Here is an 18,424-nt window from a genome sequence, read left to right on the forward strand (position 1 = left end):
AAGTCATTAAGGAAGCACAGGATCTAAAGCATGAAAAGCATTTTCATCAACAAAGCATTTGAATTATGTGTATTATACCGGAGAGTTGATTTGTTTGAGTGTTTGTTCCTGTTTAGCATCAGCTGGTGAGAATATTGACTCCACCATTATATGTCTTTTTTAAGTATCCCAAATTTGTAGTCCCCCAAAATAATCCAGTAACCTCTGTTTATTTAATGTCTGCACAGATAGATTTGGGGTTTAGGATTTTTGTTTTATAATGAAAATAATTTATGGTTTTTGTAGGGTCAAGGGACACATCCGAATAATAATATATATTACATTTTGAATTACATTTTATTTTTCTGGATAGATGGTTACTGTGCACTTCCTATCAAGCATGTTGACAAGTGCTGTGAGATCTCCTCTCTAGTTATGTATTTTTAATCTGGCTAGAGGTAGATCGTAACTAGTAGTTGATAGAAATGTTCTAGAATTGCTTGCAAAAAAGTTATATTTGGAAACTGGCTTGCTTTTCTAAGAGCCCTGAAAGAAGGATGCCAATATACCACACATCTAGATCTAGGCTTCTGGGGTAATTTTTTTTAATTCCTATTTCCCTGCATGGTATTATATAATATATCTAAATGTGGGTCTCCTGCCTGAATTTGTTATAGAGATCTGTAAACATGTAACAGCCAATTATAGCTAATATGGAGTTCTCTTGACGTCATAACCTGATTAAGAATAACGACAAATGTAGGTCACAAAAACCTAATGATCAAGAACGGTCTAGTTCACCATACTTGGTACATATATTAAGGGTTGCAGTCTGATATAAATGTTTGAGTTTTATTCCAGCCTCAATTGCCACTTCATTAAAAGCAATGTATCTTTTTTCCCCCGTGCCTGCAATACCAAAAGATTTAGAGTCCTTAGCCAGGACTGTGTGCTTTTTGTTCTGCACATACATAACCATTCAACTTTAAATGCAAGCTGCTCAAACCAACACTAGACCTTTCTAAGAGGACAGGAACTAGCAACTGCGGTCCACTGTTTTCTCTTGAAAAGTTGGCATCGCTAAAAGAACGAATTGAATGTCCATAAGGGTTTGAGATAACCATTAGCATTTAAATAATTTCATTTTACATAAAGAATGAATTGAGCTTTCTAAAATACATCTGAGTTGGTCGGAAGTGTCTCTTCCCTCATTGAAATTTATGACCAATCTTAGTTGTCCACATATGCGATCACAAGCTTGGGCCAAAACATTGCGTCAAGTGAGTCACTAGTTTACAGCCAAACTGCACATCACAAAATGTTTTTTTTTTCTTTTTTTACAATTTAAATGTTGCTAACAAAGCCAGAGTGCTTCGAGATATCAACACGTGACAGGATTCTTTGCAGCTGGCCAGCTAATTAAAGGTTTGTGGAATGCCTCTTTCTAAATAACTAATTTCTACTAGAGAGCTGGGGGATGAAGGGGGTAAGACTGTACAGGAGGTGCTGGGTGCAGGAGAACTTATGAGTGAAGCTGAGTTAATGGTCATGCCATAAGAAAGCACAGTGTCAAGACATGAATGGATCGGGCATTCGTTTAAAAGCTTCCTGGGTAGTTCTTCAGTTCAAGACGTGCTGTTTGGTATGATTCAGTATGACGGGTATAGAAAACTTGTTTTATGAACCAACTCCCTCAAGATGAAGTTAGAACCATGGTCCCTTCGGCCAGATATTCTAGACTGAAAGGAAATTAATGAATCCATTGATATACCCATGAGCTATACATTAAGATGGACATTTAACTCTCTCACTGCAGAGGAGGTGCTGCAATGAAATGTTTTGAAGACCCTTCTGCATCAGAGTTGATTTTGCTGTTGACATGTTGCAGGGCCATACTGAGGCTATAAAGCACATATATGCTTTTTAAACATACCCACCCAATCTAACCCCTTAAACAAAATAACTAAAAAAACGTGTCTGGTTGGTAAAACGTCTTATTGACAACATTACATATTTGTCAGTTTTAGAAATGTTTCCCCTATTTATTTTTTATGGTTTACTTCTTAATGCTTGGAAAATTGATATCCATTCTATGTACACTGAGATGACACCAACATATGGTGGTATGTTTTGTAGAAAGACTTTCAATGTTCTTCGTGTGATTGCATCATAATTAAATATACAACGTGAATGATTCATTATTGGATTGGAGAAGTCAGTCAACCAGTAAAAATTTGATAGTGCTGGTTTTGATTGAAGATTTATATATGGCTTGTCCTACAATACATTTGCCATAACTCATCAAAAAAAGAAAAAAAATGCCTTATTGCCAAAAGTGGTTGCAACATCTCAACAGCGATGCCAAGAAGAAAGCTGGTGTGATTGGCCGTGAGGATGCCCAAGATCTGCCGCACACACACAGTCTAAACCTGAGGGTATAGATATAATCTGCCAGTGGAATGCATGGTTCCCCGAGAAGATACATATGGCAAGAGGGGCCTTTAAATGTTTCACCCGGAAAACAACTGTTTACTGTATTTCTTGGCAGTCACCTTTCTGCCTCTTGCAGCCCTTTGTCTCTGCTGAAGTAGGATTTACTACTTCAGAGTAAAAAAATAGCTCTGCCTTCTTTTATATGAAATACTACGTTGTGCATATGGATTGAATACACAATATACACAGCTTCCAAGACATTCTCTGTAGAGAACTTAAAATTAGACTGTTTGGAACTACAAAGACCCTTGGAGTTTGTGTGGCTTGAATTTCACATGACCACAGTATTAACGAAATAGCAGAGCTCCAGTAGTGATGTAATCGGGTGGCACCCGCTGAGTGAGCGCTAGTGTTACATGTACATTTTTAGAGGATTTTTGAGCATGGAAAGCTGATGACCTGTGTTTTGGTGCCCCTGCTAACACCAGGACAGTGAGGGAAATAACTCTGACAGGTATTATTCACTGTTAATGTTTTATAAATGAATTGAAACTAGTGACATGCAAGGAAAATAATGAGACGGGAGACAGTGATGGTACATGATGAACAAAGCACATTTATAATGATATGAGTAAATATATTCGCATCATTGGCTAACCACTAGTTACACTGTATTGTCATAAAAACTTACAGAGCTACAGAGACTATTAACGATAAATAACCATTACCAATTAAAACACAGTTGTACGACAGCTTTGCTCTTTCCAATTTAAAAACAAGCAATATCATTCCTTTTGTTTAATATATATATCAGTTTTCTCTTCTTGAAAATGATTTTCTGTAATCAAGGAGAACGTGAAAATGGGAAAAAAAAGAAAACAGAATTGACTTGATCATCAGATTGGAATGGTTGATCCCCTCCAGTTAAAGGGGGTCTACCATACATTTTGTTGCCCAAGGCAACAATGTACCGCAGACCCCTCTGGTGATGGAAGGGACTGGTTACAGTGAACAGAAACTGGATAGGAGAAAAATGAGAGTAGGATGGAGAGGGTACGAAACATAAGTAAAGTAGACAGGGTTGGTGTATTAAAGCAGTATTCCAAAGTTCCCAAGTGTGCACCAAGTAGGGAACACAGTTGACACTGTCGAAGCTAACATGGTAATGAAGGTCATTTTTAAGTTCAATGAACAGAAAAAAGAGAGGAAACAAAAATAAAAAGAATCACAGTTCAGAAAGAGAGATGTTGGACGAGAAGCCAGACGAAAGGACATCACAATCATTGTTCAGTTATCGGTTGCACAGGAGGAGCAGCGGAAAATGTCACTGAGTTGGTTATGATGGACGTTATCAATGAATTGAAGTTGAGATGGAAGGAAAATTGTTGTTTGGGGTTTCTCAGCCTGATGATCCAGAGGTAGCCAGCATTTATAGTTTTTTGTTCATTTTTAGTAGCATTATTTACTATTTTTTTGTGTTTTTTTTTTTTTAGTAACATTCTGTCCATTGAATTTTTTTTGTACGACTGCATGCATAGCATGAGAAGATGCTGGGATTATGAACAGCCACATAAACAGTGGCTTAAAGTGGCCCAAATGCAGAGGTTAACATAATGATCTGGCTAGTTGGCACTCAGAAACATGAAGGAGGTGACAAATTAGAGAACCAAAAAAAAGGCTTATCCTCAAAAAACAAAAACAAAAAAAATTAAAAAAATAATAATAAAAATGGCCCTTGGAGGAACCTGCGCTGCGACAGGTAGACACACGCCGGAAATGAACACTACCTCAGCTAAACGAGCATGCAGGGAATTACTGACTGAAGCCGACATAAAGATGCCCCACGGTAAAAAGAACATGCAGGTAAACGACTATCAGACCCTGTGGAGGCAGCTTGAGCCATGCCCCGGAAGGATCAAAAACAGCTAAAAATCACAGATACTGTTCACAGTAAAATCTACATTGACAACACTAAGAGATCGCTAGTGTTAAAATTATACACAATCAGAAGAGTTTTAAAAGGCAACGCCCTCACTAAGCCGTTGCAGATAATGAAACTTCATCAGCTAACAGTTGGCACTTTAATTTGTTGTGTGCGGGCGTTGTTTGGCCAGGAAAACACCCAAAACGCTCACAGCACAGCACTATGTCTAAAAGGGGGATGTTAATGGACCGAGTGGTGCATGGCTGGCCAAGCACTATAAAGTCAGGTTAAAATCTCTTACGCGGCACAAATGAGGACTGTTAATTAAAGGTCAATGTTTTGGGTTTTATTGTTTTTTTTTACTTCTTCATCCTGATAGCAAACATCATTGTGAAGTCAACTATCACTGGTAACTTCAATCTATGGACGCTAGTTGAAGAGGAATGTCATTTAAGGAACCACTCTGCTACCTTGACATTTACACAGTGGCGGAAAATGACATAGCTAGCACCGCCATTGTGAATTCTCACTGAGAATGTATAGTCAATGCCTTTAATGCGTAGCCAAAAATTGCCATCAGTTTGAAGAAAAAAAAAAGTGATATTGAAGAGAACTTGGGGGGAATTTAAAAGAAAAAAAAAAAGATTTTTAAAAATATTTATCATGGAAGGGGGAAAAAAACCAGACATAGCTCTTTGTGAAATGAAAATTAGCCTGTCAGAAGAGGTAAATCGGATGGCATCCATGAATGAAAGAGATGTAACCTGGCCAGCCATGATATTCACCATCATACAGGTTGTTATGAAGACACTGATCTGTAAACTTACCAAAAAGGTTATTTTTTTCCACAGTTTTAACCATTTTAATATATATTTTACAGTGCTTTTTTTGCAACTATATTGCTTTTTGATAATATATATATATATCTTTTTTGTTTTAATTTAAAACTATTTTTTTCTTTTTTATTCCAAAACATATTTTCCCTCTTACGCCACCACCCCATGGCAGGACGTTCGAGCGAAGTTGGACAGTGCTTTTTGATTTTATTTTACTCCCTTTTTTTTATAGATAACTCACCCACCCAAAAAAAAAACCCCCAGCTGTTTTCCAGCAAAACAGTAGTTCAGTTACAGCGTCACCTAGGACTAATACTGATTACCTTGTGGTTCTGAGAGGTAGAGTAGCACGTGGCTCTGCGATGTACTACTGAACACTTCAGCACTCACACGGTTTAAAAAAAAAAACCTACGCGCCCTGTCAGGTTTACATTCAGTACATTTTTAACTACAACGATGCTGGTAAAATGGCAGGCTTCAAAAACTTTTTTTTTTTTTTTTTTTTTACTTTTTGACGCGTAAACAATAAAATCTTAACGAGAGAGAGAGATAACCTGTCAAAAACCTTCAAAATAAAAAAGAAAAAAAAATTAAAAAAACACTAAAAAAATTCCCTCTCTGAAACATCCGCAGAACATGTAATATTTACAGATGCGCTTTGTCAACACTGTTGCATTCATTTGCATAATTATATATTAATATCCCGACGCACAAATCCCGTGCCGATAACAGAAACAAAAAACAAAACAAAATTCAAATAAAAAAAAATATAAATTGCTCCTGCAAAATACAGTACATCCATGAAAAGAAGAAGGGGGTGGGACAATTAAGTTAACATCTGGGTGTGGGGGAGGGGGTTTAGGGCGCTTAACCCACTTTTTGTGGGTTGGCTGCCCGGACACCTTGCTCATAAGTGACTCGTTGCGTGATTAAATACTGGGCAGCTTGTGTGGCAGCTGGCGTGCCTGTTATGGTTACCTTGCGGTTTCTAGTGCCGGGGACAAATTCCCCCTTTTTGGAAATCTGTATCCTGGCGCCAGTCAACTCCTGGTACTCCACTAATGTCTTGCCGCCTTTGCCAAGGATGGCACCTACAAGGTTCTCTGGGACAGCAATTTCTACCACGTCCTTGGAGCCGTCCGTTGATTTTTCTGTGCCCAGGATAGCGCTAGCAGCTAATGGGGAAGCAGCCCCAAAGTACCCATTGGTAGCTGCAGTGGCAGCTGCCAGGCTTCCTAGTGCAAACGTTCCAGCTGCCCCACCTGCGGTGCCACCCCCTGCCGTTGCTTCACTGGCATATGTGGCCAGCAGATTGGCTGCAGCAGCTGCAGCTGGGTTTGCACTGGCAGCAGCAGCTGCCAATGCTCCAGTGGCTGCTGCCTGGCTCAATCCCAGCCCCAGAGTGTTGAGGTTGTAGCCATAACTGGCAAGAGTGTTGAGGGCTGATGTGATGGCGACCAGATCATTGCCTGTGAAGCCAGACAGGACAGCAGGGAAGGCAGCTACCCCAGCAAGGTTGGCATGTCCAAGGAGTCCTGCTGCTGCAGCAGCAGTCGGTAGGACTTCTGCAGTGTTGGCATAGGGCGATCCTGTGGGATTGGAGTTGGCTACAGGTCCGGTTACATTGGCATAGCTGATGTTCAAGCAGCTACCGCTCTGTGGGTCCTCCTGGATCTTTTGTACAATTAGCTCTACGGCTTTACGATTCTGCTCAGGCTCCCCACTCACTGTTACCACACGTTCCTGCAGGTTGATGCCATCTGGCTTCTGAGACAGCTGCACCCAGGCACCAGACTGCTCCATTACTGCCTTCACAGTGGCACCACCTTTACCAATGATCAAACCTGCTGTACTGTTGGGAACGATGATCTTCACCTGAAGTTGAAAATAGACAACAGGAAAGAAACCAAAGAAAAAAGAGAGACAGATGGAAATTGTATGAATAATATACATATGGTGAGTAAGCTAGGTGTGATATGTTGATGTCTAATGAGGGACAATATTTTCTTCTAGTGAGTGTATGTACAAGATATTTTCGTGTTTTATATTTACATTGGCAGCTGTCAAGATATACCAAAGGTGTACTGTTTTTATGGTGACCTTAAAATCCTTATCCTAATCTTAATGAATCAATATAAAATCCCGATCCTAATCCTATTGAATCTAAATAACTATCAATGTTACAATTTATAATATTCAGCCACTATATGTGTTACTGCAGAATTCTCAATTTCTTCACGATAAAGAAATTGTAAAACTAGAAAACCTTCCTATTTTACCTAACATTTCCTAAGAACTTCCTAATTATAGCTGGATATGGTCCTTCAATATACACATAATGTGTGCTATGCTATTTAAGGCTATAAATAAAACGATGGCACTAAAACACATTATTACGTACTGGTGAAGCAAATAAAGATGAGTATGTTACCTGCCTGTCCAGGGGAAGGTTAAATCGCCTCCTTACAAGTAAACTTTTTACCCTTGCCAGACCTCCAACGTACAAAAATTTAATTAGAGTGTGCTTCTGTACAGTAAGAGAATGGTAGTTTTTTATTAAAGGGTTAAGGGTTGAAACATTCTATCGGATCAGAATCAGCTGCACCACTCAGAACTGTTCCTAACAGAGGCTTACAGGCAGGACAACATCAATAAATTGCAAAATCCCTTGCAGGTCCACAGTGTAGAGTGTAATTGACTGTAATAAAAATTGTAATGAAATGATTGATCTAATTAGTACTGCCTGGTCATCACTTGCCCGCTCTGCATGTGGTGGCTTTTGAAGGCGCCTGCTTCTCTACATGTTGTGTCTGCTAACTGCGGCACCAAAAGTGAAAACTTGGTGGTTGGGAAAAATAAATACACGACTGAGGTCATTATGCTAAATATTTATTAGTAATCCAGGATACTTTGAGAGTCAATATTCTGGTAGATGTAGATTAATAACTCAAATAGTCAATACTAAGCACATCTGTGTGTTCCATCCTTGAAACAGGTTAGTTATAGTTCAGAGGCTAGACAACAGGCAAGGGTGTACTACAACCCAGAATTGTTACATGCTAATACGAGAAAACAATTATATAATGTGATGCCAAACAGATCACAAAATAAAACATAAATCTAATCAGTCAGTGAAAAAAAAAAACAGATTACAAAATATCTCCAGATGTTTAAAAAACATGGCCTAATAGCTTGCACAGATTATCCAGTAATACTTAAATATGGCTCTGCACCACAAACTCTAGAATTCATGTATGTTAAATCTCTACGTTGCTCCTACTTGCGTTGAGATGTAGGGCACATGAATTCTCTCCGTTTTTACTGCACTTTTCACCAGAATCAATATTGTTTTTTTTCATACAGTCACCAGGTTGGTCCCTATAATTGATGCTTATAAGAAAAAAATACATCATACAGGGCAGCATACATTTTCATGCATGCCTCTAATATACATTTACAAAAGTCATCCAGTCATCCTTTTCCTCTATCTGACAACTCCACTCCTGTCTCATGGACATTGTATGGGGTATGAGTCCAGGAATACTGTCCTTGTGTAAGGTCAACAGGAGATCTGGATACAGATCCTTCTGTCATCATTCACTACATGGATTTGGTGCCCCGGAAAGAGCAGGGAAGAGTGATAAGAAAATGGTACATATCTATTGTTCAAAAGATGGGGGATTGGTTAGTAATCCTTTATGTTTGATACCTTTGCACAGTCCTCTGCTCTTCTGAAATATTTTATGTAACAAAGTAAAGTGTTCTGTAGAACACAATGCTGGTTAACAGTCTTAGGTGTAATATACATTATATAATAGCAAATAGTTTCACAAACTGAATGTAAGGCATTTCTATAACAGCTGTTATCCTAGATAGTTGGTCTGATTGCTGCTGCACCTGGCTGGTCCAAACTCTCAGGAAAGGAGAAAGGTGAGCTGAGCTGGCCAAAAAGTCTCTAGCTCCTTGTATGATGCTTGCAAGAACCCTGCGTTCCACAGGCAAGTCTTTTTTCGCTTGTGCCCCACCATAGCCTCCATTGCACAACTCTACGTATCAATTCAACAAAACAAGGTTGCTAGAAGCCTTTTTTTTTTTTTGAAGACTATTGAGTGAAGTGAAGTTGACACAAATTACACCCTGTGTGAAAAGCTTATTTGTATCAGACAATTAGAGTGATGTACAATACAAGTACAGTGGTAGGGAAAGACTAATTTGAAGAATCATATTCTTAAAAATGTTCTGTGGGTGCTAATAATTATAACTACAATCCATTATGATGTAGTAGAACAACTTGCTGAACCAAAGAATAATGTGCTAACATAAGATATTTCAAGTATCTTTATACTGGAATTTTAATTACATCTAGTTATGTGTATTTTTAATACTTCATTTGGTTTAATGTCTTATATCCCCTTCCACATGAGCATGAAACCTAGCATGTGGATGAAGGAGTGCTGCTCTGTGTGACGTAACATGGCACATGGAGAATGGTACAGTACCTGGCTGGCTCTGGAGATGGTCATGGGGTCGGATGGAGAGGACTTGGTGGCTGGTGGTAAGGATGACAATGTCTGCAGAACAAAGCAGGGTCAGAAGCAAAATCCAGTCAGCTATAATAATAAAGTTACCTGTTCAATACCAGCCATAGCCCACAGTCAAGATGATGCAGAACCGTGGACCTGCCTGACACCGAAGTGGTTAAATTAAAAAAAGGGGACAGAAAATAATAGGATAAAAGCATTCCTGGGAAGAGCAAGGGTGGAGAGGAGGATGGATGAGATCGGATTAGTGATATTAAAATAAATAAATTAAACAATAATTCGAGCAACAATTTCAGCACAAAAGTAAACAACAAAAGAAAACAGAAGTTAATTAAAAATAAAACTAAGCAAAATCTGTAGTATGTGGATTGTATGAGACCAAGCAAATAGGATCTCACCCTACAATAGGGTGACTGTAATTAGAGTGACCCATGAGTTGCAACTGCGGGCCTTGGACTCTAGACTCTTGTATGTGAGACACTCCCTTACCACCTGAGACAGGGGGAAGAGGGAATCACAAGCTATTTAACATATATAAATCCAAGTTTAACTCAAAACAAAAGGACATTTCTTAAATACCCTTTGAGATAAACAGACTAAGCCAATCAGAGGGATTTATTCACTTCAACAGGATTTTGTGGGAGAGTTGCAGTTCCAACACACTTCAATAAACATTATCAAAGGTTAACCCTCAATAATGCATGGTTCAATCACAGAGGTCACTTCGAAGAGATCTTGCTAATTTAACTATATTACAGCCAACCAAACTCCTGAGAAGCTCACTCATTTTAAGGAGTGATCACTATGTGGATTAGTACTGAAATATTGCTGTTTTCAAACTGGCCATTGAACATTTTACTGCTGTGTTAATCTGAAACACACTGGGCAGCAATATGTTCTTTAGTGTTTCTTTCTGGGGTCAATAAATTGGAAACCAGTGCTCTCTCTTCTTGTAAACAGTATGTTACCATCCACTTAGGCTGAGTCTAGGGTTAGTAGTGCCTGGGTGCCATATTTCTCCAGTGTCCCCACCCATAACTAGAACACACGCACATACTAACAAGCATACTAACTCTAACACCCACTCACTCTAACATCATACACTTACATATACATTCACACACAATTTCCCTCTTCTGCTTTGCACCACTAATCCTAGGCTCATCCCTGACACGCTAACACCAGACACACAAATACTGACACCAAATACTAACACACGTACTCATTCGAACACAATACACATGCTAACACCATACAGTAAAACACATGTGCTAACAACATCCACTAGCACATGTGGACTCATGGTAACACCATACACTCACATACTCATGCTTAAACAATAAACAAACTCACACAAACACCATACACCAGGGGCGTCCAACGTGCGGCCCTCCAGCTGCTGCAGGACTACATCTCCCATAACGCTCTTTCTGCTAAGGGGCAGGCTGAGGAGTGTGGGAAATGTAGTCCTGCAGCAGCTGGAGGGCCGCATGTTGGACGCCCCTGCCATACACCCACACACACGCACACTCCCTCTCCCATCAGTGCAGATTTCCTTCACCTCCCTCTTACCTCCCAGAGCCCTGTCTTCTGTGCAACAGGCAGAAGAAATTCTTCTTCTGGTTTTCATAAACTATGCCAACATAAAACTACACATAGGAACCTTTCCAAGCATATAGTAACTAAGATTTTTAATTCAGGCCCTTATAGTACATAGCCTATTTTAATATGTCACAAAGCAAAATGTTTAGGCAAGTCCAAGGAAAACTAGTTCGGCAAGAAATGGCTACACATGCATCAACATTACCCATCATAACTGTAGACTGAGCAATTGCTATTGCATGAGCAAGTATTGGCATAGTTATTAACATTTTTAGTGGTTCTAAACAAGACTAATTTTCAATCGCTCAGGTTAACTAGGGCTGCCTCCCTTTCCCTGCTGTTAGCTTAGCCTGCTTATCACAGAGACTCCCAACTAGAAGGGTTTAATAGGTAGCATTAATATGTTAGAAATCTATATGTCCTTGTACACACATCGGGGTTTACACATACTTGCTTGATGCGGTCTGGATTCACCGTTGTTTGAGGTTGCAAGATGCTGACCGGTTCAGTTTTGGCCACATTTTGCGGCATTTCTCGGATCTTCTCTGCAATGAACCCATGGACAGCATTGAGGGCTTCAACTGTGCCTTGGATCAGACAGACCCGCTCTGTGGTACCTACGTAGAGAAGCAGAAAGAATATATTAGCCTTTTACCTGGGTCAATGATAAGGAAGCAGAGAAACAAAAAAATATTGGAAATATTGTCAACCTGAAACACAGAGGAAAAAAGACGTTCTTATTGGTAAAAAAAGTAGGTTAAGCAGAAAGGACTCCCTATTTGATACTTTATATACAAATGCTTTGGTTTAATTTCTTTAGAATTTCTGAGTTGGGTAAAGAAATGCAAACAAAAAAAAATATCCAAGGAAACCTAGAAGGCAGTGTATTCTTCATTTCTCTCAATGTAACATAAGACAAACCTTCCTCTGCGATAATAGTGTAATTGGATATGTACCCAGCATAAGACATTCGAAAAATAAAAATCACACGCTATTCAAATAAAATTCACAAGGCAGAACTATATCATGATCACTTGCTACTTCAAGCAGTGGATAATCAGCAAATTACATTACATTTATTACTTTACAGTTAATTATATTACGCCTGCAGATTCCATATCGCTGTTACATCAGAGTCAATAAAAGAATGTTAAATCACACACAATAACAAACTGGTACAAGAGGAGAAGAGGGCCCTGCTCTTGTGAGCTTACAATCTATTCGGATCCTACAAGCAAAATGTTGTTTTATTCTCTTATTCTCTACACATGTAAAAAAACTTCTTCTGTCCATGCTTAGGGAACAATAATCCATACATTTGTTAAATCTAAGCCATATTTAAGTGACAGAAAGAGTGGCATTACTTTTTTAAATGATTGAAATGGCAAACCCAATTAACTGCTATCTGGGTTGAAAATGCCCAACAAAATCAAGATAATTAACATTATTAAAATTAGGATACTTGCAACTTCTTTTTTGTTCTAAGCCTCAAAACGACAGATACAATTAATACCTTTTGCCAGAAACTAGTAATAAAAAAAAAGGTATTTTATATGTTATATGTGCTTTTGTACCCACAAAGTGGTACTGTCATTCTCTGCGGTGATCCCTGCTGCCAGGGCTGTGGTTACCACTAGTAATAAAAAATAAAAAAAAACATAAATCAGTAAACCTCTTGAAAATTGTTGTCAATTTTAAAGCTTACAGGCTTCATTAGTGTCGAAACGTAACAGCGGGATCCTTCATCATGTTCTCTGAGCTGACAAGGCAGCACAAAGCACTATTCAGACGTGGTAACAAAGTCAAAATTATGAAAAACACTTTCTGTATTTCTGAGATCATGCTAAAAAAAATCAATGCAAAAAAACAGCATACTGATGAAGCAATGGGAGAAATGGTGTATGGTTCACTGCAATAAGATTAATGGTATCAAAAAACTATAAGGAAAAAAAATTAACATTGGGTGAGAAAACAGTATAATAAATAATAATAATAAAAAAAAGTTCCTTGTCTGGAAGTTAACTTCTGTCTCCTCATCCCACCCTTAGAAAAGCTGGCAAGACCAAGGAACAATAAATATAAATATATATATATATACATATACATACATATATATATATATATATATATATATATATATATTACAGTATGTATGCTGCATATTTATTTCGATCCTTGCCACTAATTAATGTTCACCTCTTGTATAGACCATTGTAGCCTTGTCTAAAAGTGGTCTAATTTGTCAAAGGCCAGGACAAAACGCAGTCAAAAAATCCTTTCGACTGAAATGTGTAACCCCAGTCACTAAAAGACTGGAAGGTCTTATTAGCAGAAATATAGTACATGCTAATTGTTCTGAGTGGCTAATTGCGGGTATGCAACCATAAGAGGGTGAATACAGTATTTATCATTGACAGAACCCCTAAGGAATGTGACGTACCATGCACGGTTCCAGAAAGGATCTCAACGTGTATAGACTAGAGGAGATGTGATATGAACATTTAAAGCGATCCCACAAATAAGAGGAAGTTTTACTTTACAGAAAGGATGACACATAAGGTTAAGATGTATAGTTCAACATCACTCATGTCTCCATCAAATATGTAGCCAAAGCTAATCAAATCAAATGTTCTTTTGACTTTCCACGCCACTGTAGTAAAAAATAAAATTTTTTATTATTACCGCAAATTTGTAACACATAATGAGTCTCTTTTTAATGAATCCTTATACCAACAGCTAAAAAAAAATTATTAAAAAAATATTTTGTATATATATTAAAGAAGTAGGATTAGGATTAATTTAGAATGTGACAGTACAACACAGCAATGCACATTTTAAGTTAGAACACTATTAGGTTTCTAATGGAAAAAACTCGAATTATATTTACGGCATGATTACAGGTGACTTAATTATGAATATTCCCGCCTATTCTAACTATTATTATTAGGAGCATTATTAGAAACCTATGAGTTCGAAGTGTTGGAGTTCAGACTTTCACCACTAGAGGGAAGGGAAGTATAATTACATGCAGTACATTTAGGCCAGCTTTGTTTTTTCTTAGTGTCGCCCAATGAAGGTAAACTGAAAAGTCTAAGCCAGACAAGTAAGAATATCTGCAGGCATACACCGCTCTACGGACTTTCACTTTAATAACATTTACGAGTAAGGGCGTAGTTGCAGCTCAACCATTCCCGTTTATGTACGCTTGCTTTGCGAGATAACAGCATGACGCCATCACGTCTTTTTAAGCATTTCGTGGAGGAAATGACCGGATGATTGTAGTGCTTTAAGTATACACTTAAGTCACATTAAGTATATTTTCGTTTTACTTACATGCCCTGGACCGTAGGGTATACCTGTACGTGCTCATGTATGCCAATTTCTCAAATCTCACAAATCAAGTGGGGTATAAATACAGGGTAATATTTGTTTATAAATTGTAAATTCAACATTTATATTGGAGACATTAGAAATTGAGAAAATTAAAATGGCACATGGTAAGGTACCGAATTGTAGCTAAAACATTTTTAACCCCCTTTTTTCCCCTGATGTACCTGTTTTGTTGGAGCTCATAATGTTTAGTCTATATTAGTATCACAGTTCTACAAGTCAGAACAATATGTAAAGAAATAGTAGAGTGTTTGTATGTCTCAATAATTTTTTTTTTTTTATAAAATACTATTTCTTACTGTTTCTAGTAAATCTCTTTGGTTCCATAGTTGGGTAGCTGTTGTCTGATAACTCATCGGAAACTTAAATAAACCCTAAATGTAATATCATAGTCCCTAAATACAAGTTGAGGATGTATTTTGTTCCAAATATATTGTTGTTAAACAAATTCATAATTTTCTTGTGCAGCTTTTTTTGGTTCATTATTCTCCTATCCTGCTGCATCTGCGATCTTTAGGGATCAGATCTGATTGGTGCCCCTAACTTAGCGTTCGCAATATTTAGAATGGTCAGAGAGGGAAATGTTTGTTCTGGGTGGCGTGCTTTCACTTTGGGAACCCTCATAGTTGCATAGCTCAAAATATCTACAAAAAGGGGGTATGAGCATGTAACATAGATAACATGTTTTCAGTGACATCTTGCACCTTAAAGTATTGTCTACGATCAGTGTAGGGTATATTAGGGATCTGTGGAATATTTATGGTACCTGATTATCGTGATTGTCCCCTCTTTTGTTCTTTTATGTACCTTAGAATCATGGATTTCATTATCCCTTTCATTCTTCAATGAGGGAGTATCACAGGTATTTAGAATAAATAGAATGTTCAAGCTACCTTTAATACTTATCTTGTGATTATCTATGTTATAATTCTTGTGAAGTGAGCAGCTCATACCCACTTTTTTATATTTGTGTCCTTATTACAGTTGAGGTTACCATATTTGTGTGCTTGCTCCTTGTGTTCTCCCCTCCAGACACAAGGTATACCAATAGTGAACGCTCACATCATGTCTACAACAACAATTTAATCAAGCATACAATTAAAAAAACTGCTTGTCAGAATTGTATTCCGAGTTATTTTGCTTGACATAAAATATCGTAACACCTCTTCTACCGATGACCCATTCACTCACAGAGAAATGTTTTGGAGCATACATCCATACACACAAAAAACAATGAATGAACGATAAGGGTTCACATGGAAGCCTGTGGTTGTAATGTTTTCCTTTTCAAGTTGAAGGGTTAATGTGCAGCTCTCTGCTCTGGATGATCTGTCCTATATTTGTAGGTTCTGTAGCCTGCTGCGGAATGTAAAACCATAGGGAATTTCAGGGCCTTAGCCTAAGCTGCAGAAAGAGAGGAGGCAGCTGTTCTTTCCGAAGCAATCATCACAGCTATTAAAATGAGGGGTTGTTCCTTATCTCAATGACACAGTCCTCATCCAAGCATTTGCTGATTAAGTTCATCTGTGGTAGGAATACCTGCCTCCTTGATGACCTTTGAACCCCTTCACATTACCTTATAATTGTATTGTGGTGAATGCATGCCACCATATTTTAGCTTCACTGCAAGTATTTGCTTCACGGCACCGTGTCACTAAAGGGACACTAAGCTAACCTTCCAATGCACAAAAAAATGACATTACACATTAAAAATAGCCCTGTATGTATATTCTTCTAATCTGGTGTCACGAGGGGTCGCCGTCTCATAAAAACACAACACTCTCTGATCGTGCCCTACTAGTCAACAGTACTGAGATCTCGCCCACCTTGAAATCGTCCTACACCAGGATGACTGCGTCGTCCATTTGTTCTCCAAGGAACGTTTAGATTCTAAAGGGTGCTGACTAGCACATGTAAAGTGTTTCTCTGAACTATGTAGGCTGTAATGAGAAATTGATTTCCTTCTATCTGTATATACATACTGCAAACTAAGGTGCATTTTGGGGGAAAACATAGGTTATGAGCATATCCTCATAACTTGAAGTACCAATAGTTTAGATACACACCCAGTACTGTGCAAGCCTCCATTTATATTCTGCATTACGCAGAAAAGGTGCAGAGTGAAAGCACAGTAAGGTTAACCAGCCCCTGTGCGGTGGCTGAACAAAGCACTTTGTGGATAAGTGCCTGAATCCATCCCCAGGGTTTTACCAGATCAATTTTCCAATTAATAAAACACAAAAGCTTGGAGCGGCCAAGACGTTAATGAAACATCACAATTAGATTGACTTGAGGTTAACTGTTCCAAAACCCCGGTTTCACTGATTCCACTGTTAGATTGGTGAATGCGTTGCCAGAATCCTAATTTGAACTTCTCTATTTGCCTTGAAGGAAAAGAAACACATTTTATATCACAAAGTGAATGCAGCGAAATTCGATTTTTCATCTTGCCTCAATCCGCCATTTAGGGAATAAACCCGAAAGAGAGAGAGAGAGATGGAACGAGTTATGGCTTTTATCAAGGCTTTACAAACAGGGGCCATATACATTTTTGGTGGTCTCAATGCTTATTGAGTAGTTTTTCCTGTCTGTAGGTGCATATTATACAAGCCGTCCACAAGTATGTATCATTTGGTATATAAGATTATTACATGGTGTATATATTCTCTCTCTCTGTTTTTCACATTAACGGACTTGCAGAGCATAATTATACAACATGTATTTGCCCCACTACTCAAACACATGCTTGGATTTCTCATTATAAAAGAACAGTGAATTTCAATACAACAGAATTGTTGTTCTAAATTTGCATTAAATTTACAGCATTTTATTTAATTATCGTAATCACACCTCAAACTGCAGGTTGTGGGCAGGCAGCTGGGTGCACTGAAGGTCCCCTTTAGGACTACAATACTGCAATACTGAACTGATTCTAAAACCTGCAGTTTGAGATGCGATAACATGAAATGTTATGTGTATGTTAAAGTGCATCGTGGTAGCTTTATTCTACTAGATCAGTGAATAGGAGCTTAATTCGCCTTTAGTGCAAGCTCACCACCTGATTTTCTCAGGCTTTCCTGCCTTCCATCTGCTTTCTCTCTGGCTTACATTTCCTGTCCGCAAGCATTTTGTTTCAGATTAGAACTTGCCCTACATTTTGCCCTACTTCCTAGTAACGTGCAGAATTCTGCAGAGGATTTTGGGATCTGACTTACCGCCTTTGCTCAGAAATATATATATATATATATATATACCGTATTGGCTCGGATATAGGCCGCCCCCGTATATAGGCCGCACCCTAAAAGTTTGGTGCTTTTTTAAAGCAAAAGTTTTTTTTCTTTAAAAAAGCACCAAAAAAAACATGCTGCCACTGTCCTCCCCCCCCGAGATATGCTGCCACTGTCCTCCCTCCCCGAGATACGCTACCACTGTCCTCCCTCCCCGAGATATGCTGCCGCTGTCCTCCCTCCCCGAGATACGCTGCCACTGTCCTCCCTCCCCGCGATACGCTGCCGCTGTCCTCCCTCCCCGCGATCCGCTGCCCTCCCTCCCCGAGATCCGCTGCCCTCCCTCCCCGAGATCCGCTGTCCTCCCTCCCCGAGATCCGCTGCCCTCCCTCCCCGAGATCCGCTGCCCTCCCTCCCCGAGATCCGCTGCCCTCCCTCCCCGCGATACGCTGCCGCTGTCCTCCCTCCCCGCGATACGCTGCCGCTGTCCTC

At 38.9% G+C, this 18,424-nt stretch overlaps 1 protein-coding gene across 4 annotated transcripts in view; it reads right to left on the reverse strand.

Moving 5' to 3' along the window:
• Positions 1-2,020: 2,020 nt before the first annotated feature.
• NOVA1 (NOVA alternative splicing regulator 1) overlaps positions 2,021-18,424 on the reverse strand; it is a 41,847-nt gene continuing 25,443 nt past the window's right edge. For 3 of the 4 annotated variants that reach the window (XM_053475395.1, XM_053475398.1, XM_053475396.1), the window contains exons 3-5: positions 11,766-11,932; positions 9,672-9,743; positions 2,021-7,047 (exon numbers count right to left, since the gene is read on the reverse strand). In XM_053475395.1, coding sequence (XP_053331370.1) covers positions 6,040-7,047; positions 9,672-9,743; positions 11,766-11,932 — 1,247 coding nt within the window. In that variant the 3' untranslated portion in view covers positions 2,021-6,039. The remainder of the gene's footprint in view (positions 7,048-9,671; positions 9,744-11,765; positions 11,933-18,424) is intronic. The other variant, XM_053475397.1, reaches the window with a different exon arrangement.

Source organism: Spea bombifrons, chromosome 9 (assembly GCF_027358695.1).
Source record: "Spea bombifrons isolate aSpeBom1 chromosome 9, aSpeBom1.2.pri, whole genome shotgun sequence".
In the NCBI taxonomy this organism is placed as follows: domain Eukaryota; kingdom Metazoa; phylum Chordata; class Amphibia; order Anura; family Pelobatidae; genus Spea; species Spea bombifrons.